Below are 17,926 nucleotides of genomic sequence, written 5' to 3'. Positions count from 1 at the left end.
GCCTTTTAATGACATGTGCAGACTCTCATTCTGTTTGGTCTCCTGTACGCCACCAGTTTTGTGCATGCATTCTGCAGCTGTACAGGGTAGTTTATAAAATGTGCGTAGGCTACAGGGGCAACCTTGTAGTGACAACATCCGATTTCTGAAAGGGCTGTGGTTATGATTTATATAGCAAAGTGCCTTTCACTCAAGAGTCTGTGCCCCCCCACAAAGGAGCCTCCTCACAAAGGAGTTGTGATAGATAGGTCTCATAGCTTCCTATTTTAGAGGAGAAAGTGAAAAATAAGGAGGACACCTTTTGTCTGGTACTCCTCATGAGAGGAGAATAACTTCATTAACGTTTGATCAGGACAGTGGTTTTGATGTTGTTGCAAAGAGAATTGGAGTTCATTCTTAGTTCTTGGAGTTCAAATTCTGCTTGTTATGTCTGCAGTCAAAAGATAACCTCGGAGAAGGTCTACCATTTTGCTCAACCCTGCCTCTGAGGAAGAGTGCTGTGTAGTGAATGACTGTAGAAATACTATTACATATGTGTTTTGTTAGTGGTGTCTTTAACGTGTCTCTATTGAGAGTTCATAGCTGGAAGCAGTGAGTCACAATAACTGGTGATATTTACTGAATATCTTGGTCACTTTCTTTGGACAAATAAGTTTCCAGAGCAAGTTAATACAGCTATGTCTTGAAATGCTAGAATTCCATTGGATGTTAATGACTGTTAAATTTGTTTAGTTTAGAAGCAAAAATGTTTTAAACCATGAAATTTTCTACCTGGCAGAGTAGAAGATTAATTTTCTCCTGGATTTCTGTATTGCTGCTAGTAATTCTTATTCTCAGCTCTCCCACAGCGTGGTCTTGCATACTTGTGCTGGATCTGCTTTAATAACAACATTGATAAGAAATAAACAGGTTCCTTTTTCAATTGGGACTGAAACTGGGGCCTAGAGAGCTGGTTCTGATTTCTCGTTAACACGTGACACAGGTCTGTCAAAGAGCTAGCAGCTGCTTTAATGGAATTAGAAGGACTTGACAGTATGGGCAATGGCTTAGTTTTGGTTCAACCCTTCAATAACTCTTTAACAGGTATCGAAGAAGAACTTGATGGAGATAGTGAAGAAACTGATGATTCACGTGGATAAAGCAGAAGGGACGACGTACCGGGATGAGCTGCTGACCAAAATCATAGATATTTGTAGTCAGTCCAATTACCAATATATCACAAACTTTGAATGGTCAGTGTTTTTATATGTCACCTTTGAGATCATCAGCAATGGTAATGCATGATTGTCTGCTGATAAAATTGCATCCCTTTCACTTTTTGTAGGTACATAAGCATCTTGGTGGAGCTGACCCGGTTGGAAGGCACGCGACATGGGCATCTTATAGCAGCTCAGATGTTAGATGTAGCTATCAGAGTTAAAGCTATTCGTAAATTTGCAGTTTCTCAAATGGCCATGCTTCTGGACAATGCTCATCTCATAGCCAGCAACACCCAGAGAAATGGGATCTGTGAGGTGCTTTATGCTGCTGCTTGGATATGTGGGGAGTTCTCTGAGTAAGTGCAAACAGAAAGCCTGACGTGCTTTGAGCGGCTTCTTTCAGGCAAAGATTCAGGTCACTGAAAAGTATTTTTGAGAGAAGGATAGTTCAGAATACGTACCCTAAAGCTAACAAATTCTTTACCGCTCCCATAAGCCTCCTCAGCTGTTTCTACCAAGATGGATACTTCATTTTGAATATCTGGTCTTTTTTCTTATCTCTGTAGTCCTGCCCACTCATGCAGGAAGGCATAATTGTGGGTATAAGCAGTAAGATGTTAATACATTGAAGGAACTCCTTAACCGTTAATGTCTAACCTCACTTACATCACAGGCAAAATCCAGTCCCCATGTTTGACTGAATTGGTTTTTGCTCTCCTCCCTGTTTTGCCCTTGTTGAAAGGTTTTTGCAGAACCTGATCTTTCTGGGGATTAGAAATCATCTCTTTTGCTCAAAACTTATCTGTACCCGCAGTAGCGCAATTCTCAATGTTCTTGTGCCAACAGTGCCTTTTAGCTTAAATAGGTGTTTTTGTCTCTCAGTTGTGTGTGCTTACACATGCTTACCTAGCTTTCATTTTGGTAAGCTGGACAGGCCATGATGCTGTAGTCTCCTTTTATCATCTGGCTTGGTGTCTCTTCTTGTAATTTTCACTCTGAACACTGGTTCCAGTTTAAATTCACATAGTAGTTGTGGTATTTTTAGGGAACACTGATATGGCTCAGATCTTCAGTTAATTAAAAAAGTTCTGCAAAGAACACTGTAGATTAAGAAGCAAGAGAACATACTCTCCTTTTTCAATTTGATCACATTTTTACTTTGAAAGGACTTTAGCTTTCCATTTGTAATGGACCAGCAACTTTTTTGTCCATCTTCCATTTAGTTGTGAGCAGACAGTTTTGAGTAAGGCCATGAGACTTATTAAAGCAACTGTTACGATCTGTGTTCTTTGTATTAAGCATTGCCTACTAGATTTTATTTTTGTTCAGTAAATGATTGGAAATACAACCTCGTTGATGCAAGTGGTGAAGCACAGAATGGCAGGAAGGTAGTTGGGCTGCTAGATCCAGACTGTCAATGGAGTTGGCACTTACAAGTGCAATGCTTAGTTAATGGAGCGAATTCTGAACTCGTAAAGGTGGAAACTGAGGTGTCCCTCCCCTCTGTAAAAGGAAAAAGCTGTAAATTCTTCTGTGCCATGTTACTACTGTAATTTGGAAGGGGAAGATGCGCAGAGAGCAAATGATTATGTGTTTGTAGTCTGTCCTGTCTTTCTGCAGCACTTTGTACTGCAACTGAGGTTTTTGAAAAATTCTTCTCCATGAAGACTGATGAAATGTTGAAATTTCTCAATTGCTGTCTTTCATCTGTCCACTCTGTCTTTATAGACACCTGGAGGAAGCAAACCAAACTTTAGAAGCAATGTTGAGGCCTAAAGTTACAACTCTACCAGGCCACATCCAGGCAGTTTATGTCCAGAACATGGTGAAGCTCTATGCATCCATCCTACAGCAGAAAGAGCAATCTGGGGAAAAGGAAGCAGCTCAGGAAATTACACAGCTGATGATTGAGCGTTTGCCTCAGTTTGTACAGAGTGCAGATCTAGAAGTTCAGGAGAGGGTAAGAGAACAAAATTACTTCAGAATTTACCGTACAAAGTCTCTCATTTGTCTTGGAGCACGTATGTCATTTTCTGCGGACGTGCATGTTTCATATAAGCCATTGTTATCAATGGAGTGGTACGTTTATTCTGTACTTTGTAACTTGGTAAAAGAGAAGCTCTAGAACTAGAGGACTGGGAAGAGTGGTGACATTCCATGTCAGAGCCCAGTTCTTATTCCAGTTCGATGCCACCTCTGAAGACTGCTTGCAAGAATTTCATGCAAAACAATTCAATTTTAAAATTATGCAAGCACATAAGGACCCAGGTAGAAGAGAGGGTTAACATGGATTTTTTTACATTTGCTCTAAATCTGCAGTTATGCTGCTTCCCTTAATTCCCTTGACGGAGTAGAATAGTTGTCTTCTGCTGATATTCATTGCAGTTGATTTTTTTGGTTCAGTTTGTTAATGTTAATTCTCAAATTACTTCTGCATTTGTTTTTAGGCTTCTTGCATCTTGCAATTAATAAAATATATTCAGAAGCTACAAATAAAAGAAGTACCTGTAGCTGAGGAAGTAATAGCCCTGTTTGCTGGTGAGCTGAACCCCGTGGCTCCTAAAGCACAGAAGAAAGTACCAGTTCCAGAGGGGTGAGGTTTCTTCTCTCTCCCAAAGCCTTATTTAAACTTTTAAACTCTTAAATAGTAAAGCTAAGTATATGAGGAGAAACACTGAAATACTCAGGGGTACTGAGTCACGCTATTTGTTTGTTTACTGCAATTCTTACCAGCTTGGACCTTGATGCCTGGATCAATGAACCTCCATCAGACAGTGAGTCTGAAGATGAAAAGCCCAAAACAATTTTTCATGATGAGGAACAAAGGCATTCCAGACATAGACAGCCAGAAATAGATGAAGAGGAACTGGCCAGAGTGAGTGAATGTTAAAATGCTTTTCCCTACATAATTCATTAGTAATGTTGTAAGTGGTACTAGAGCAGTTGGAGCTGTTGTGGATTCTCCGTGTAGCCAGGGGGCCATTCTGCTCTCTGCAGCTCAGGAAATCTAACGATTCTATGTGAACAAAATACATGTATTTGAATACAGGTATTTTTTTAGGCATTGTGGAATACATCCAATATAAAGTTCTCCTAGAAGTCTAGCTTGCCTATCTTGTCCAAATGGAAGCAAGATATTATAAAAACTTGGCCCTTGTTAGGAGTTTTGAGCTCTTGTAAAAAATCTGACCTGTAAACTGCGGTGTCTAGTGCAATTCGCTTTGAAGTACAGGGTCTTGAGGATGGACACTTGTGCTGAGCTCTGCAACTATTTGGTTTTTTACACACCTCTTCCATTGGTGTACTTCTGTTACTCTGTGTGCTGTATATCAGCAGGAAAAGCAGCAGCATCTTTGCTCATGGACTTTAGCAGCTTCTATGAATTACTGTAATGTGGCTGTTCTCAGTAGCGATAACCACCTTTCTCGCTTCTGACCTTTTGGGTTTCAGACAGGAAACTTTTTATTGATAAGTCTTCACTTCTTCCTCTCTTTGCAAAAATGAAAATAGAAACATTTGAATTGCCATCCAAATCTGGTCTTCAGAAGTTACTCTCTCTGGTCCAGACTTAAAAAGCAAAGAAAGGATGTTCTAAGAAATATTAGTTACAGTAGTAACAGCACTTGTAGTTACATTCTAGTACGTCTTGTAACTCAAAACTGGTTTATCATACTCAAGCTACTATGCTGTAGTCTTTTTGCAAGTAGTTACACATTGTTCCAAAAATTCAGGGAGATTGCATTTTGCATTTTGATGCCTTTTATCTCTCTTTGCTTATAAACAAACATTCTAACTACAAATACTCTTTTGCTTTCAGCGTCGAGAAGCCCGGAAACAAGAACAGGCAAACAACCCATTTTATATTAAAAGCTCTCCTTCCCCGCAGAAGGTGAGTGAGTCTGAATTAAAATCTCTTGCTTGCCTCTCATGTAATTGTGTGAAGGCTTGCTGAATGTCAGAGCTGCAGCTTCCTTCTGGGACATTCTGATTATTTCCACTGCAATTCTGATCACTTAATAGTGTGCCAACTGGAGTGGCTACCTACAACTATTTTTGTAAGTCTTGTTTGTGTTGAGAAACTCACAAATGACCGAATATCACAAGAGCAGCCAGCCTTCTGTGAATCTCTGGTGGACCTCCAGTTTAGAAATAAGGAAGTGGTGATTGTCACAGCTCCCATTACAGAGTAGTTTGGAACAATCTGGATTAACTTGTCATGGAAAGTGCAGCGTTCATATTTCAGCAAGGACTCTCTAAAAGCTGTAGAGGAACACTTCTCTGTGCCCTTGTGTCACAAATTCCTGTGAAGGTAGTTTATCCCACCTCTGGGTGGTGGAAGGGTTCAGATTGCCAGGCATGTCGTTAAGAGCAATGAAGGGAGGGCGAACCTTGAACATGCGGTGTGGTTTATGGATCAAAAGGTCATTGTGGTCTGTTCTTAGCACCTTTTTCAGGGAAAGAACCCGCTTTATTCCCTGTATATCCTAAGGACTTCCCCATTTTCCTCAATTCAGATCTCAAAATCTGTCTTTTGAAGTGGCAAGTTATTAGCAATAAAACACAAACCAGAAATTCTTCAGAGTTGCAACAAGCCTTCTTCAGGGCAGTAGCAGGGTTAAAAAAACTGTAGCTAAAAGTAGGGTCTTTTATAATAGTTATCAGCTGCCTTTAAGATAACACTCTGCTACCACACAGGATTTAGTACTGAGCTATTCCATTCCTATCCTTTAAAATGTTCACTTAAAGGATTAAACTGCTTGATGTTTTGAAATGTGTCTATTTATATAGATTTGTATCTGGCAGTGCTCAGAATGTAGCAAATTTTCATTTTCCCAGAGATACCAAGATACTCCAGGTGTGGAACATATACCTGTGGTCCAGATTGACCTTTCTGTCCCCTTAAAAGTTCCAGGTAAGTGCAGCTAGTCTTTAAAATTAATTACAGAAATTCAGTTAAGCAGAAGTAATAATTCCTTCTTAGGAATCCCTCCTTAGGTTTTTAAGGGCAAGGAGCATACTTTCATTAGATTCTTAAATATATCTCCTTAACTTACATGTGTTTGAAAATAGGACTTTGCAGTCCGAGTGCAGTTCCTCTCAAGACAGTATTTGAAGTAATTCTGTGATTAAGTACATGGTGCAGCCAAGTCTGTAACATGTAAACTAATAACCACTGTTCTGTGTAGGTAGCAGTCACTTTTGCAATGTCTTAAAGGGCTGATGAAGGTGATCAGGAGACATTAAGCAGAGTCTAATGGTGGATATACTGTTTTAATACCTTGTTTCAAAAATCAAAAGGTAGTTTTATGTCTAATGATTAGTTTGATATAGCACTGAAAAGCTGTTGATAAAGTGCAGTACATTGCAAGTGCTGAGTTCCAAGTGCAAATATTTAAGGCTTACATAACAAAGTTTTTTTTCCAAAAGTATGGAAAGTTGCCAGCAATGGCACCAATTCTACTTAAAATACCGACGTTTAGATGCTCTTTGTAATCCAGTTAATGTGGACAGGAATCAGGGAGCAGGATAGGCCTCTCTCCTATTTCTGGAGAGATGGAGTGTGATAGTAAGGCTGGTGCTAGAGGGGCTGTATGTGAGATGAAATGGAAGCATAGAGATGTGTTGATGCTTCTCATTCTGAGAAGGTAGAGGCAAGGTTCAGTCCTAACATACTGTTCAGTGATCAACGTCCACGTGGGCTGTAGCCTGAAACCAGTTTGGCTTCCTCCACAGGAATGCCGATGTCTGACCAGTATGTGAAACTGGAAGAAGAGCGAAGACATAAACAGAAACTGGAGAAAGACAAGAAAAAGAAAAAACAGAAAAAGGAGAAGAGAGGTAAACATCATCGCCATAACTCTCTGCACACGGAGAGTGAGGAGGATATTGCTCCAGCTCACCATGTCGATATCATAACAGAAGAGATGCCAGAGGTCAGTTGTTTTGGTTGGTGGTCTGAGTTGTGGGGTTTATCCGTGTGCTGCTCTTGAGAGATTTTTTTTTTTCCCTCAAGAATTGCCAGCCAGTCTGTATTGTTGCAGTTCAAGAGCTCTGATTTCTTGCAAAGCTGTTTAAGAAATGACTGATTGATAACAGTCCCAGGCTATTCTTTGCAGGGGAAGAAATGATTGTGCACAAAAAGACAAAAATTGCCACTGAAGCTGTTTTAAAAAAAAACCAAACAACCAACAAAACAAACAGTATGCATCTCTGCTATAAAAGTAACGCTGTCCAAATAGTCACTTCATTTATTATGCTCTGCTGCTTCACTTTGATATTAACTTGCTGTCTAGTCAGCAGGTTTGCAGCTGATTGTAATTAATTGCACATGCTAATGATGTAATCTGTATTTGTTCCTAAAATTTCCTTTAATCAAAACCAAACAGCGGCAATTCAAATCCTGCCGTTTATGAAGAATGCTTTTCTGTTCTAAATTAATCTTGTAACTAGATGTTGCATTAAAGTGCATTGTTCCTTTAACTTACTGTGCCTGACTGCAAGCTGGCCTGTTCCAGGGTCAACAACCTTAAAAAACTGGTTTGGGCGATGTAAAGCTTTAGCTTCAAAATTGCTTGTGGTTTGGTTCCTCAGTGGATGGTCTCTTTATCTCTCCTGCAGAATGCTCTGCCCAGTGATGAAGATGACAAAGATCCCAATGATCCATATAAGGCACTTGATATAGATCTGGATAAGTAAGTGACAGTTTTGTGGGTGAATTTACTTCATTGCTAACCAGAATGCATGAGGGCAGGTCTGGGGCTAAACAGGCAAAGGCACTACCTACAGTCCACTAGGTAAAAAGACTAAGTCTCTCTCATCATCCTTGGATGTAACCTTAGATGGTCGTCTGGGCTTGGTTCCCACTGCAGCACAGATGATAAAAGCTAAGCTGCTGAAGCAGCGAGGATTTGGGAGGGGCAGGGGAATCATTTTGTGTGACTGCATGGAGTCTGAAAGCACAGGCAGTGTAGCTGGGTTCAGATGCAAGAGAGTTAGTCTGAGCTTTTGGGTGTACCAGTATCCCTGTGATCTAACCTGCATTGGCACCGAGTGTGACCTGCATCCGTCTGCGTTCATCTCGGAACCCCTGTGCACACGGCAAGCCTGTACGCTCTGCGTTGTGATCGTTTGACCAGTAACAACCAGTTCGGAGCATCCCCATTGCCCTGTGGATATTCAGTGTGGTTCCGCTGTTGAAAAATGTTGTTCTAATATGATTGAGTGAAGTGCATACCATAACTGACCAGAGTCAAGGGCCCGTTCAGCTGCTGGAGTTGTTTACAGCGCTGGCACCCCAGGCTGCAGTGCAGCAGACTCTGAATCCCTGCATGCCACGTGCTAATTAGCAGTGGGCTGTTAAGTATTGCACATGGAGATTTTTTTTTAGTTGCTGTTTTACAAAATTGCTACGCTAAAAATAATTGCTGATTTATGGTCCATGGATGCCTCCTGTAAAGTTTTGAAGACTGTGCAGGCACATGTATGCTTGTGCAGTGTGTGTATCTCTCTCTCTCTGATACATAACTTTAAAGTCTGTGCTATTCTTTGCAGTTCTCAAATCTGTAGCGGTTTGGCCCCTCAGTACCTTGCAAAAAAAAGTGATGTAGAGTTTTTAAAAATTGAAAGAACAGCTTCTGAAAAACTTCCTTTTTTTCATGATCTGGTCATGTTCCTCTGAGTCTGCAGGGGACAAATGTATAAAAGGAAATTAATTTCTGACTGCAGACCTCGTATTTGCATGACAAGCCTCAACAGCATAGAAAACACTGAGCAGAGCAGTTTCTGAATGCTGTGCTCCAGGAGGCATCTTGGGACTTTTCGATTGTTTCCATCCATTTTCTTTCCATTTCATATGAGTCGGTGTGCTCTCTTGTCACGTTTTCTCATGTCTCTGTCCTCTCTCTTTCTTTCTGTGCTTGCACTGCTATGTCTGTGTCACGCTCACATGCAGTCTGGTTTCAGGGAAGCCTTCCAGGTAAGAATATACTGCTAAGTGGTTGACCTTCTTTGTCAGGTTGGTTGATCTCAGTGGACAGACTTGAAGGGTAGTGAAACTATTGAAATCATTGACCCTCAAATTTGCGTGAGTCTATTTCAGCACTGAGTTTCAGCACTAATCCCTGTTCCCCTACAGGTATATGTGAAATAGCTTAAAGATGAGATCTGTTTGCTGTTCAAACAGATGGGGTCCCTCTTGCCCTTACAGTGTCTGTTTCAAAGGAAAAAAAAAAAAATTAATTGGGTCTGGTTCTTCATGCAATAGAAGCAAAAAAATTAAGGCAGGTGAGACCATTAGAAATCTTCCTGAACTGGTGTTTGCTGCTCAAACATTAATTCATGTTAAGTAAAAGTTGTAGAAATAGAAGAAGAGGCAACTGGTGAACTTCTCACTGATTTCTGGACAGTGTTTGACAAGAGAGGAGAAATTTCTGTGGTGCTTTTTTCCCCAAGTAATGGATTTGGGATGCAGTATAAATCTGAGCTACTGCTCATGCTTTTGGAAATGGGTATCTGAAATTAAACACAACTTTTTAAATGTAATGGTAGAGTACAGACTCACAGCGTAAACTTCCAAAATGAAACAATTTATTGCTTAAAATAATTTCCAATTGGAGTGATCTATTCTCAATAACAACAAAAACCACGCCCTTCAAGGGCTGTTTGAGCCATGCTGTGGTTCCACTGCTTGGATTTCCATACTGTTGCAAATGCTTTGTACCATTTCACGTCTTTGCTCATTCTCTGAGAGTGGTTCCACAGCAATGCAGCATAACGCGATGTGTATGTATTCTTCTGTAGGTGTTACTCAGCCTGCAAGTAGTTACCACTTCTAAGAGCGATCAGGTGTCAGCAAGAGCTTGGCTCTCGGTCACCTTCAGATTGTTTCTATTAACTTCTAATCCACGAGGGCAGTGTCTGCAGTTACATAAATAAACTTCAGGTACAGAAATGTGTGCTGATTTAAGATTTTGGGGCCCAACTCTGCAAAAACAAAGCACACCTTGTCTTGGACATCCAGCAGATAATCTGAGCTAAGGGAGACCGTATGCAAAAGGGTAATGCTCTCTTTATTTTTAAGACCCTTAGCAGACAATGAGAAGCTGCCAGTGCAGAGACACAGAAATGTTGAGACCCTGAAGTCGCCAGACTCAGAAGCTCCCCTAGCAGAGAAGAAGAGCAAGAAACCCAAAAAGAAGGAAAAGAAACACAAAGAAAAAGAGAGGGAGAAAGGCAAAAAGAAAGAGAAAGAGAAAAAGGTAGTGGAGGAGGAAGAAGAAAAAAAGGTAATTCTGCAAGACTTGTGTTATTTTAGAAACTGCTGTTATGGGCCATATTTATTACTGTGTTTTGTTTGTTGCTTAGGAACAGTCTCATTTGACAATTCAAACAGCTGAATATTTTCAACCTTTATTTCCTTAAATTTTTACAACCATAAGAGCAGGTATTTAAAGATTTCTGTTAATAAAAATAACATTTACTTAGCCTCATAAGTTAGCAGAATTCAGCTTACTGCAACCTACACAGCAGATTTTGCAGATCTAATTTGGAAGCTGAGTTTACTGATATTTTGTTCTTAAAATGGGGAACTCTGTAGCAAAATATGTGGAACTCGCCTCTGTTCTACATCCTGTCCCCTGTATACTCAGAATCTTTCAGTTGTAAAACCTGACATTAGTTGTCAGTTACTCTGAAGGAAGTATCCTTCTTGTTAACCACTCTGTGGAGATGCAGGTTTCCTCTAAGATGCAGCCAGTGTGCTTTCAATGCCTGTGGGTATTGTGATAATGTGCGGTAATTTGCAGTTACTGTCAGCTATGTCCCTGTGTCCAGGTTTGGAAGTACGCTCAAAGGCTGCAGTTAAGCTTTTTGAACTATTTGCTCCTAAATGTATTGCAGCATCTCTGTATGAGCATTCTGGAGCAGTGCGTTTCCATGAAAACTTGAGGGTTTAATTTTTTTTTTTAAGAATGGTATCAAAACAAACCATAATGGTTTTGTTTTCTCTTGAAATTCAGGGAGAAGACTTGGATTTCTGGCTCTCCACTGCTCCACCGCCTGCTTCCACTACCCAGCCACAGGTAGACATCTTACCATGTCACGGGAAACTTTTTTGTGTGATTGCATCTTAGCTGTGATAGGAGTGCTTTGTCATGCTGCAGGAGAGAAGGGAAAGATAGGCTTCATCTCCTCAACTTGCTGCTATGAAGCAATGACATTTTATCTCCCCAGCTTACAGACACTAATAGGAGGTTTCAAGCTTATTCTGCTGTGCAGATCAATGGATAGAAACACAGATGCAGCTAACAGACTTGGTGGATTTTAATATTATTGGTGGGTTTTAATAGTGTATTATTAGTGTATGGCTTTATTTCCTAGTGTGAGCTAGACACTAGCAATATTAATAGACATGAGGGAGACAGTCTGAAAGAAAGCCTCATGAATTCTGATGGGAGATTTTTAGAGGAAGAGACAGGGAGTATAAGGGGATGGATTCCTTGGAGGAAATCTTTTGTATCTTGTCTTCAGGTAATCATATTTGCTGGGTTTTAGAGGCATAAAATGAAAGCCTTGATACCATGTTAGTCTACTGTAATTTTTTAAATAAGGGGCGGGGGGGGTGTCACTGTTAAGATTTCTTTTGGTGTGGGATTCTGTTGTTTGAACTGCGTTCCCTTAGTGTCATAATCCTTCTGCTAATCTACTCAGAGTGAGCCTGAAGTGGGTGCTGCTCTTGTGGCTGAACCTCAAGAGGTAAAGAAGGAAGAAAGGGAAGAGCGAGATGATGAGGAGGAGGAGGATGGAAAGGTAAGTGGTTTAAGTTGCTGACACCCTTAGCCATATTCTCCTAGTGTCTCATATTCCTTAGAAAGAAGCACACAGGAATTACCAACAGCATCCTGTTCAGTGTAGTGACCACCTGCGAATAGGCAGCAGTGGAATGTTACGTCCTTGAGGAGCTCTAAACACCTCATAGTAAAAGGTTTGGTTGTTCCGTGAGCCAGGGGTCAGGTAGCAGTTTTAAAGCTCAGCTTCTGAACGGTTGAAGAGGTTTGGCCTTCTGCTGATCCCAGGCTGCTTTGTGTTAAGGCATTGTCATCTGAGTGGGGAGCCAGGCTTTACTGGGACCCAACACAGAATGACGACTGGGGTTTAAGGAATGGGAGCTCTGTTTCGGGTTTCTGCAGTAGTGGGAAACTTTGATCAGTCATCCAGAAGGCTGCGTAGAGGGAGAGCCTAGAGTTGAAAGATTGGTAGAGGGGTCATGATGTAATGGCTGGAAATATAGGGTTTCTTTAAGGGTTTGTTGTAGTTTCTTGTTCTTCTTGGTAGAAATCCTCCAAGCATAAGAAGAAAAAGCACAAGAAAGAGAAAGAAGAGAAATCAAAGGATAAAAAGAAATCCAAAAAGAAGAGTCATCACAGCGAGGAGGAGACAACAGAGTCGGTGCAGAATGGAACACTAGATGATGAACCACTACCAGTGAGTAGCTGTGCACTGGCAGCGCTTGCCTTGGGGAAAAGGCAGGAGCTGAGCTGTTTTGGGAGGAAGGAGAATGACAGCTCTGTTCAGAGAAATTAGTTATATTGCAACTGTGATTTCTTTCTTGTTTTTCAGCCTATGTCCAGTTACCGCCTTCTTGCTGAAAATCCATACATTAAAATGGTGAGTTTTTTGGCATTCAAATCCAGATGTCTTCTCTTTTTGTGTTCTCTAAGAAAAGAGGGGATACCCTGGGGATAGTATAGCGACTTGATGTAGACAACACTTAACTGAAGAACCATTTAAATCCCAGGAGGCAGATACGTAACAAAGCTCCGTTTCCATTCCTTTGGATGTTCCACTTAACAAGTTTTTAAGTTTATATTTTCCCACTACTTAGCAGTACTGTGCAGCTGATCACCAGCGTGCTTTTCTTTATTCTATAGCTGTACCAAATTGCCTTCTTTTTGAAGCTTGCTTTATTCTGATGTTGTGTTCTGTTCTGGTGCTCTGCCATTTGAAGTTTCTGAATCTTCCTGTGATTATTTTTTTTTTTCTTTCATTTGCAGACATATGATATTCAAGGAAACCTCCAGAATGATAGCCAAGTTACTGTCTCTGTTATCTTTGAGAACAAAAGCACTAGCTTCCTTAAGAGCATGGAACTAAATGTCCTGGACTCTCTCAACACTAAAATGCTCCGACCAGAAGGATCATCAGTACACGATGGGATACCTGTGCCCTTCCAGCTACCCCCTGGTATGCGCAGCTTCGCACCGGGTTCTTGGAGTATGTCTAGTCCTGCACTGCCCTCCTGTGGAAAGAATTGTTTGAACTTCCTGCTACTTGCTGTTTTCCAGAAAGACATGTCCCTGTGCCTGGGTGTTCACTGGGCTTTCACACAGTTCTCTGGAGAGGATAAGCCTTCCTACAGTATGGCTATAAACGCAGGTGGTTCTGTACAGCAAGAGCAAAGCCTATAATATAGGGCTGGGAGTCTGAATGCCTGAGTTCCTTTTTCAGGTGACTGCAGGCTGGCACAGCTTTGAACATGCCAGCATCACCAACTACAGGAATCCAAAATTCATGAGGAGTTTGCTATGAGATTTAAAATGAAACAAAGTTATAGGTTCGTGAACCATTAGAATCCGCTCTGGATTTTATTCTCGAGCTGTTGTTCCACCGTTTTAATGGCAGAGGCCATATGCAGTGAAAATTTGTGATAAGTATGTGCTTATTTGGATGAGGAGCTGAGCCCTTAAGAAGTATTAGACACAGAGATGAAGGATAATGGCTTCATACATAGTACAACAATACAGTCGAATCGCTGAACTACTTTGAATTGCACTTCCTTCGACAAAAGAGTTAATCTGAATACTGAAACGGCTCACAGAAGTCTTCTAGGATGTAGTGGCTTCAGGGGGCATTTTGATCCCCCATGAAAAGCAGTGGGGTATTTTTTTTGTTATTCTGTATAAGGCAGTTTTTGACACAGACTTGTATATTAAAAGAAAAACATAGAAACATTAGAATTAGTTCTGAAAACTACTTGGAAAGCTGTATATTTTCCAGTTTTACAAGCAGTTTAAATATATTGCCACTGTGACATACTTTGCCCAGGCACCCACTCAATAACCTCTACCAAATGCCAGCTATCACTGCTGCTTTTCAGAGACCCAAGAGCTAAGTGCTGTAACACTGGTAATTCACAACAGGAATTGTGCATATGACTCTCTTCCAACTACACGGAAAACTTCAAACTTGGTTGAAAAATAGTCAGTACGTGAAGCTTGGCTGCTACTGATCGGTTTATTCTAACCATTACTTAGATATGGAAACCATTTTCTGACCTGACTTCTCCCTCTCCTCTCTTCATGCTAGGAATCTCTAATGAAGCCCAGTTTGTGTTTACACTTCAGAGTATTGTTATGGCTCAGAAGTTAAAAGGAACACTGTCCTTTATAGTCAAAGTAAGTGCAGCTTTAAACTCTGTGCTTCTGCTTCCTTTGGAACTGCGTAAGGGAGCTTGACTTGGGTGGAAAGCACTGCTTTAGAGCTTTTCTTAGGCATCATTTCATCTCTGCTGCACCAACCCATTCTGTGATGTGAGAACTATTTTTACATGACATCTTGTGCAAAGAATGTCCCGAATACTGCGTAAGCATGTCCTAAATTGTCATTCCTGGCAGTGTGTGAGCAATGCAGCCTGAAACGTATGCCACATTGTCAGCTAGAAATTCACTGCAGTGGTGCCTCTGCTGGGGAGAGGAGGTCAACCAGCGAGCAAGAGATGCAACCCAGAGTCTGTTTCTTCTGATCTCAGTTGTCCAAATATCAGTTGGGCACTGCTACCTGGTACAAGGCTGGAAAAACAGTAATAAGAATTAGGTACAGTTAATAAGGATGGAAACCGAGAACAAGAGTGAGGTTAGCTAAAGGCATTGTTTAATAAGTATCGACCTGTATAAGACTATGTGGGTTTCTAATCTTATTTCAATAAGATTATTAATGAAGGCGCTGCATGAACAGCTTGAAGGAAGTGAATGGAAGACTCAGAATGACTTCTGAGTCAGCCACTATCTCTATTTTAAGGGTTTCTTAAAAATAGTATACTAGTCCTATTTTCAGTACCTAAGCATCTGGGAGATACTAATTTATTATTTTGCTTGGGAAATAGTGAACTGTAAAACCACATCTCCAAATGTTAGTTTAAATTCAGTCTGCTCAATATATTTCAGCAATCAAAAATGCAGCCAGATCCCTCCAGTTGTGTCCCTTGTCTGCTGTAGGTGTATGTATCAACCTAGCTGGCCAAATCTTTTCTCTAAGTGGCCTGATGTTGTAGCGTGATGGTCGTCCTCAGACTGATCCTTCAGGCCCAGCCAAGGTATATCGAAGGGAACTGAGCCCTAAAGTCTTCGTTGGTGCCTGTTTGGTAGGTGGGGGTGGTGCCTCCTCTTGCTGCCTTGGGGCTCCCATTCATCTCCTTTCCTTTGACCTGTTGCAGAATGATGAAGGTTCAACCCATGAAAAACTAGATTTCAAATTGCACTTCAGTTGCGCTTCATACTTGATCACGACGCCTTGCTATAGGTAAGTGCCATTTAGGGAGCACAACATCGGTGCTTTTGCCATCCATGTGAAGCTGAGCTTTGGCTGCAGGCCATCTCTGCAAGATACGCAGCATGCTTTTGACTTTGGCTGCTTGTGATTGCTTTGGTTACAATTCAGTTATCTTGTGTAATGTTTGACTGTTAAAACATGTCCAGCAACTCATTTCAAGTGATTCTGAAGAAGGAGCTATATGTCCTGTACGCTGGCAGAGGTCATGTGGAAGTAGCTCTGGTTGAGGACATAGGGTACTCCAGTGGAGTCCGGAGTATGGTTCCCATATTTGCTGTAAACCGTTTTCCTAGAGCTTGGTAGTACTTGGACTTCTGCATCCTGAGATATCTCAAGGTCTGCATGGGGCTAATGTGGCAGATTTCACTTTAATTTCTAGTACAAGTGTCTACTTTCCTTCCTGTTTTGCAGTGATGCTTTTGCCAAGCTCCTAGAGTCTGGAGATCTGCACATGAGTTCTATTAAAGTAGATGGAATTAGCATTTCTTTCCAACATCTACTGGCAAAGATCTGTTTTCATCATCATTTTTCAGGTGAGTCTTCTTCGATGCAGAACCTTCTGCAAAATTCCATATTCTAAAAGTTCTGCTGTGCTTGGCAAGCACAACACTCATGGCCTTGACAATGACAGAAGCAGGTGATGCCCAGATTAAATAAATCTGGGAGAGGAGTGTTCTTCCAGTTCTGTAATGCATTGATTTCCGCAATGCATGCAGAGTTCTTCAAAATGAACTCTCCTTCTGTCCCTGTGGCTTTCCTCCAGTCCAGCGAGGCACGTGGCAGATATCACAGGAGCAGCTTGCTTATAGCTAGGGCTATAAGTGTTCTCTGGAGGGTGTATTTGATCTTCAGTGCTGCAGCCTACCTCTTTCCCCAGTGCTTTGTTTCAGTAAGGGAGAGTGTGAGGTATTCAAGTTTGAACTTACTAATTAAAAAACAAGTACTGGATGAAGCAAAACAAATGGCTGTTTCATCATGCTCTGGTGTATGCATTAGATGTTGCCTCACTGGAAGTATTTCTGGGGAAGAGATCTACATTCTAATCGGCATTTTTGCCACAAAACATTTGCAGCTTACTTAAAAGACAAATGACTAACCTCGTTATTGTGAAATATCCCAGATAGAAGCCAGGAGGAGCCAGGCACGTACATCATCTTAACCGTGACTTCCTCCTCCCCTCACTCAGTAGAAGCTTCTATTCTGTGAGGCCAGGCAAAGCAGTGGTTCCTCTTCATAGGAAGCAAATCTTATATTAAAAGTTGTCCCACTAAATGAAAAACTCCTGCTTTCTTTATAGTTGTGGAACGCGTTGATTCGTGTGCATCAATGTACAGTCGCTCTATCCAAGGCCATCACGTCTGCCTACTGGTAAAAAAGGTGAGAGCATTGTAACACTCTGAAACAAGACCTGAGAGAAGCTAAATCTGCAGCCTTTCTTGTCTTAACAGAAAGAGGGAAATATTCCCATCTAAATCATCCAGGGACACCATGGGCAATTTAATTCATCTGGCCCATCTAGCAGTTTTCGCTGCGCTACTACCACGCTTGTACCTCCCCGTGGGCTTTCTGTTGCCCGGCGTGTACCTGGTGGGTAGTAGCAGCACTGGTGGCTTCCCCGAGCTGACCTCTCGGCTAAGCCTGCTTCGTTCCTGTGCAGGCTCCGCCGGCTGGTTCCCATCCCTGAACTTGGCTGGCAATAAAATTGTCCCCGCTTAGAAGAGGAACTAACGGATTTCTTTTGTTTTTCTTTCCAAGGGAGAGAACTCTGTATCCATAGATGGGAAATGTAATGATTCCACCCTGCTTAGCAACTTGTTGGATGAGATGAAAGAGACATTGTCCAAGTGCTGAATATTCCTTACAAAATATTCCAACTACAAGAAACACACCTAATGTGTAAAGATGAGCAGACCCAAGTGTTAAGTTTCTCCCTCGTACGCATGTACTATCCTGGGGCACGTGCTTTTCAGTTAACTCCACCATTGTTTGCAGTTTAGACATTTTAAGGCTGTATGTTACCTTTTTATTTCAAAAGTTTTTACAAACTGTGGTGTTAACCCTTTCTAGCCCAAAGAGATCCTGGTGACAAGACTGGAGGAGGGAGGGAGGGAGGGGCAGCGCTA

At 41.4% G+C, this 17,926-nt stretch overlaps 1 protein-coding gene across 4 annotated transcripts in view; it reads left to right on the top strand.

Annotated features, from left to right (window-relative positions):
• The window catches only part of AP3D1 (adaptor related protein complex 3 subunit delta 1), a 44,302-nt gene extending 26,376 nt beyond the window's left edge, over positions 1-17,926 (top strand). Inside the window, exons 13-32 of one of the 4 annotated variants that reach the window (XM_075723890.1) lie at positions 1,084-1,232; positions 1,325-1,555; positions 2,928-3,159; positions 3,647-3,792; positions 3,933-4,074; positions 5,017-5,088; positions 6,036-6,111; positions 6,933-7,132; positions 7,818-7,891; positions 10,279-10,483; positions 11,216-11,278; positions 11,907-12,005; positions 12,531-12,680; positions 12,816-12,863; positions 13,250-13,439; positions 14,562-14,650; positions 15,688-15,773; positions 16,215-16,336; positions 17,101-17,180; positions 17,559-17,926. In XM_075723890.1, the coding sequence (XP_075580005.1) occupies positions 1,084-1,232; positions 1,325-1,555; positions 2,928-3,159; positions 3,647-3,792; positions 3,933-4,074; positions 5,017-5,088; positions 6,036-6,111; positions 6,933-7,132; positions 7,818-7,891; positions 10,279-10,483; positions 11,216-11,278; positions 11,907-12,005; positions 12,531-12,680; positions 12,816-12,863; positions 13,250-13,439; positions 14,562-14,650; positions 15,688-15,773; positions 16,215-16,336; positions 17,101-17,180; positions 17,559-17,654 (2,550 nt within the window). In that variant the 3' untranslated portion in view covers positions 17,655-17,926. Of the gene's footprint in view, positions 1-1,083; positions 1,233-1,324; positions 1,556-2,927; positions 3,160-3,646; positions 3,793-3,932; positions 4,075-5,016; positions 5,089-6,035; positions 6,112-6,932; positions 7,133-7,817; positions 7,892-10,278; positions 10,484-11,215; positions 11,279-11,906; positions 12,006-12,510; positions 12,681-12,815; positions 12,864-13,249; positions 13,440-14,561; positions 14,651-14,869; positions 15,069-15,687; positions 15,774-16,214; positions 16,337-17,100; positions 17,181-17,558 lie in introns of those variants that run through there. The other 3 variants (XR_012831781.1, XM_075723891.1, XM_075723892.1) reach the window with 3 other exon arrangements.

The sequence above is a fragment of the Pelecanus crispus genome, chromosome 20 (genome assembly GCF_030463565.1).
Source record: "Pelecanus crispus isolate bPelCri1 chromosome 20, bPelCri1.pri, whole genome shotgun sequence".
NCBI lineage: Eukaryota > Metazoa > Chordata > Aves > Pelecaniformes > Pelecanidae > Pelecanus > Pelecanus crispus.
This window is presented reverse-complemented; position numbering and strand designations above follow the sequence as displayed.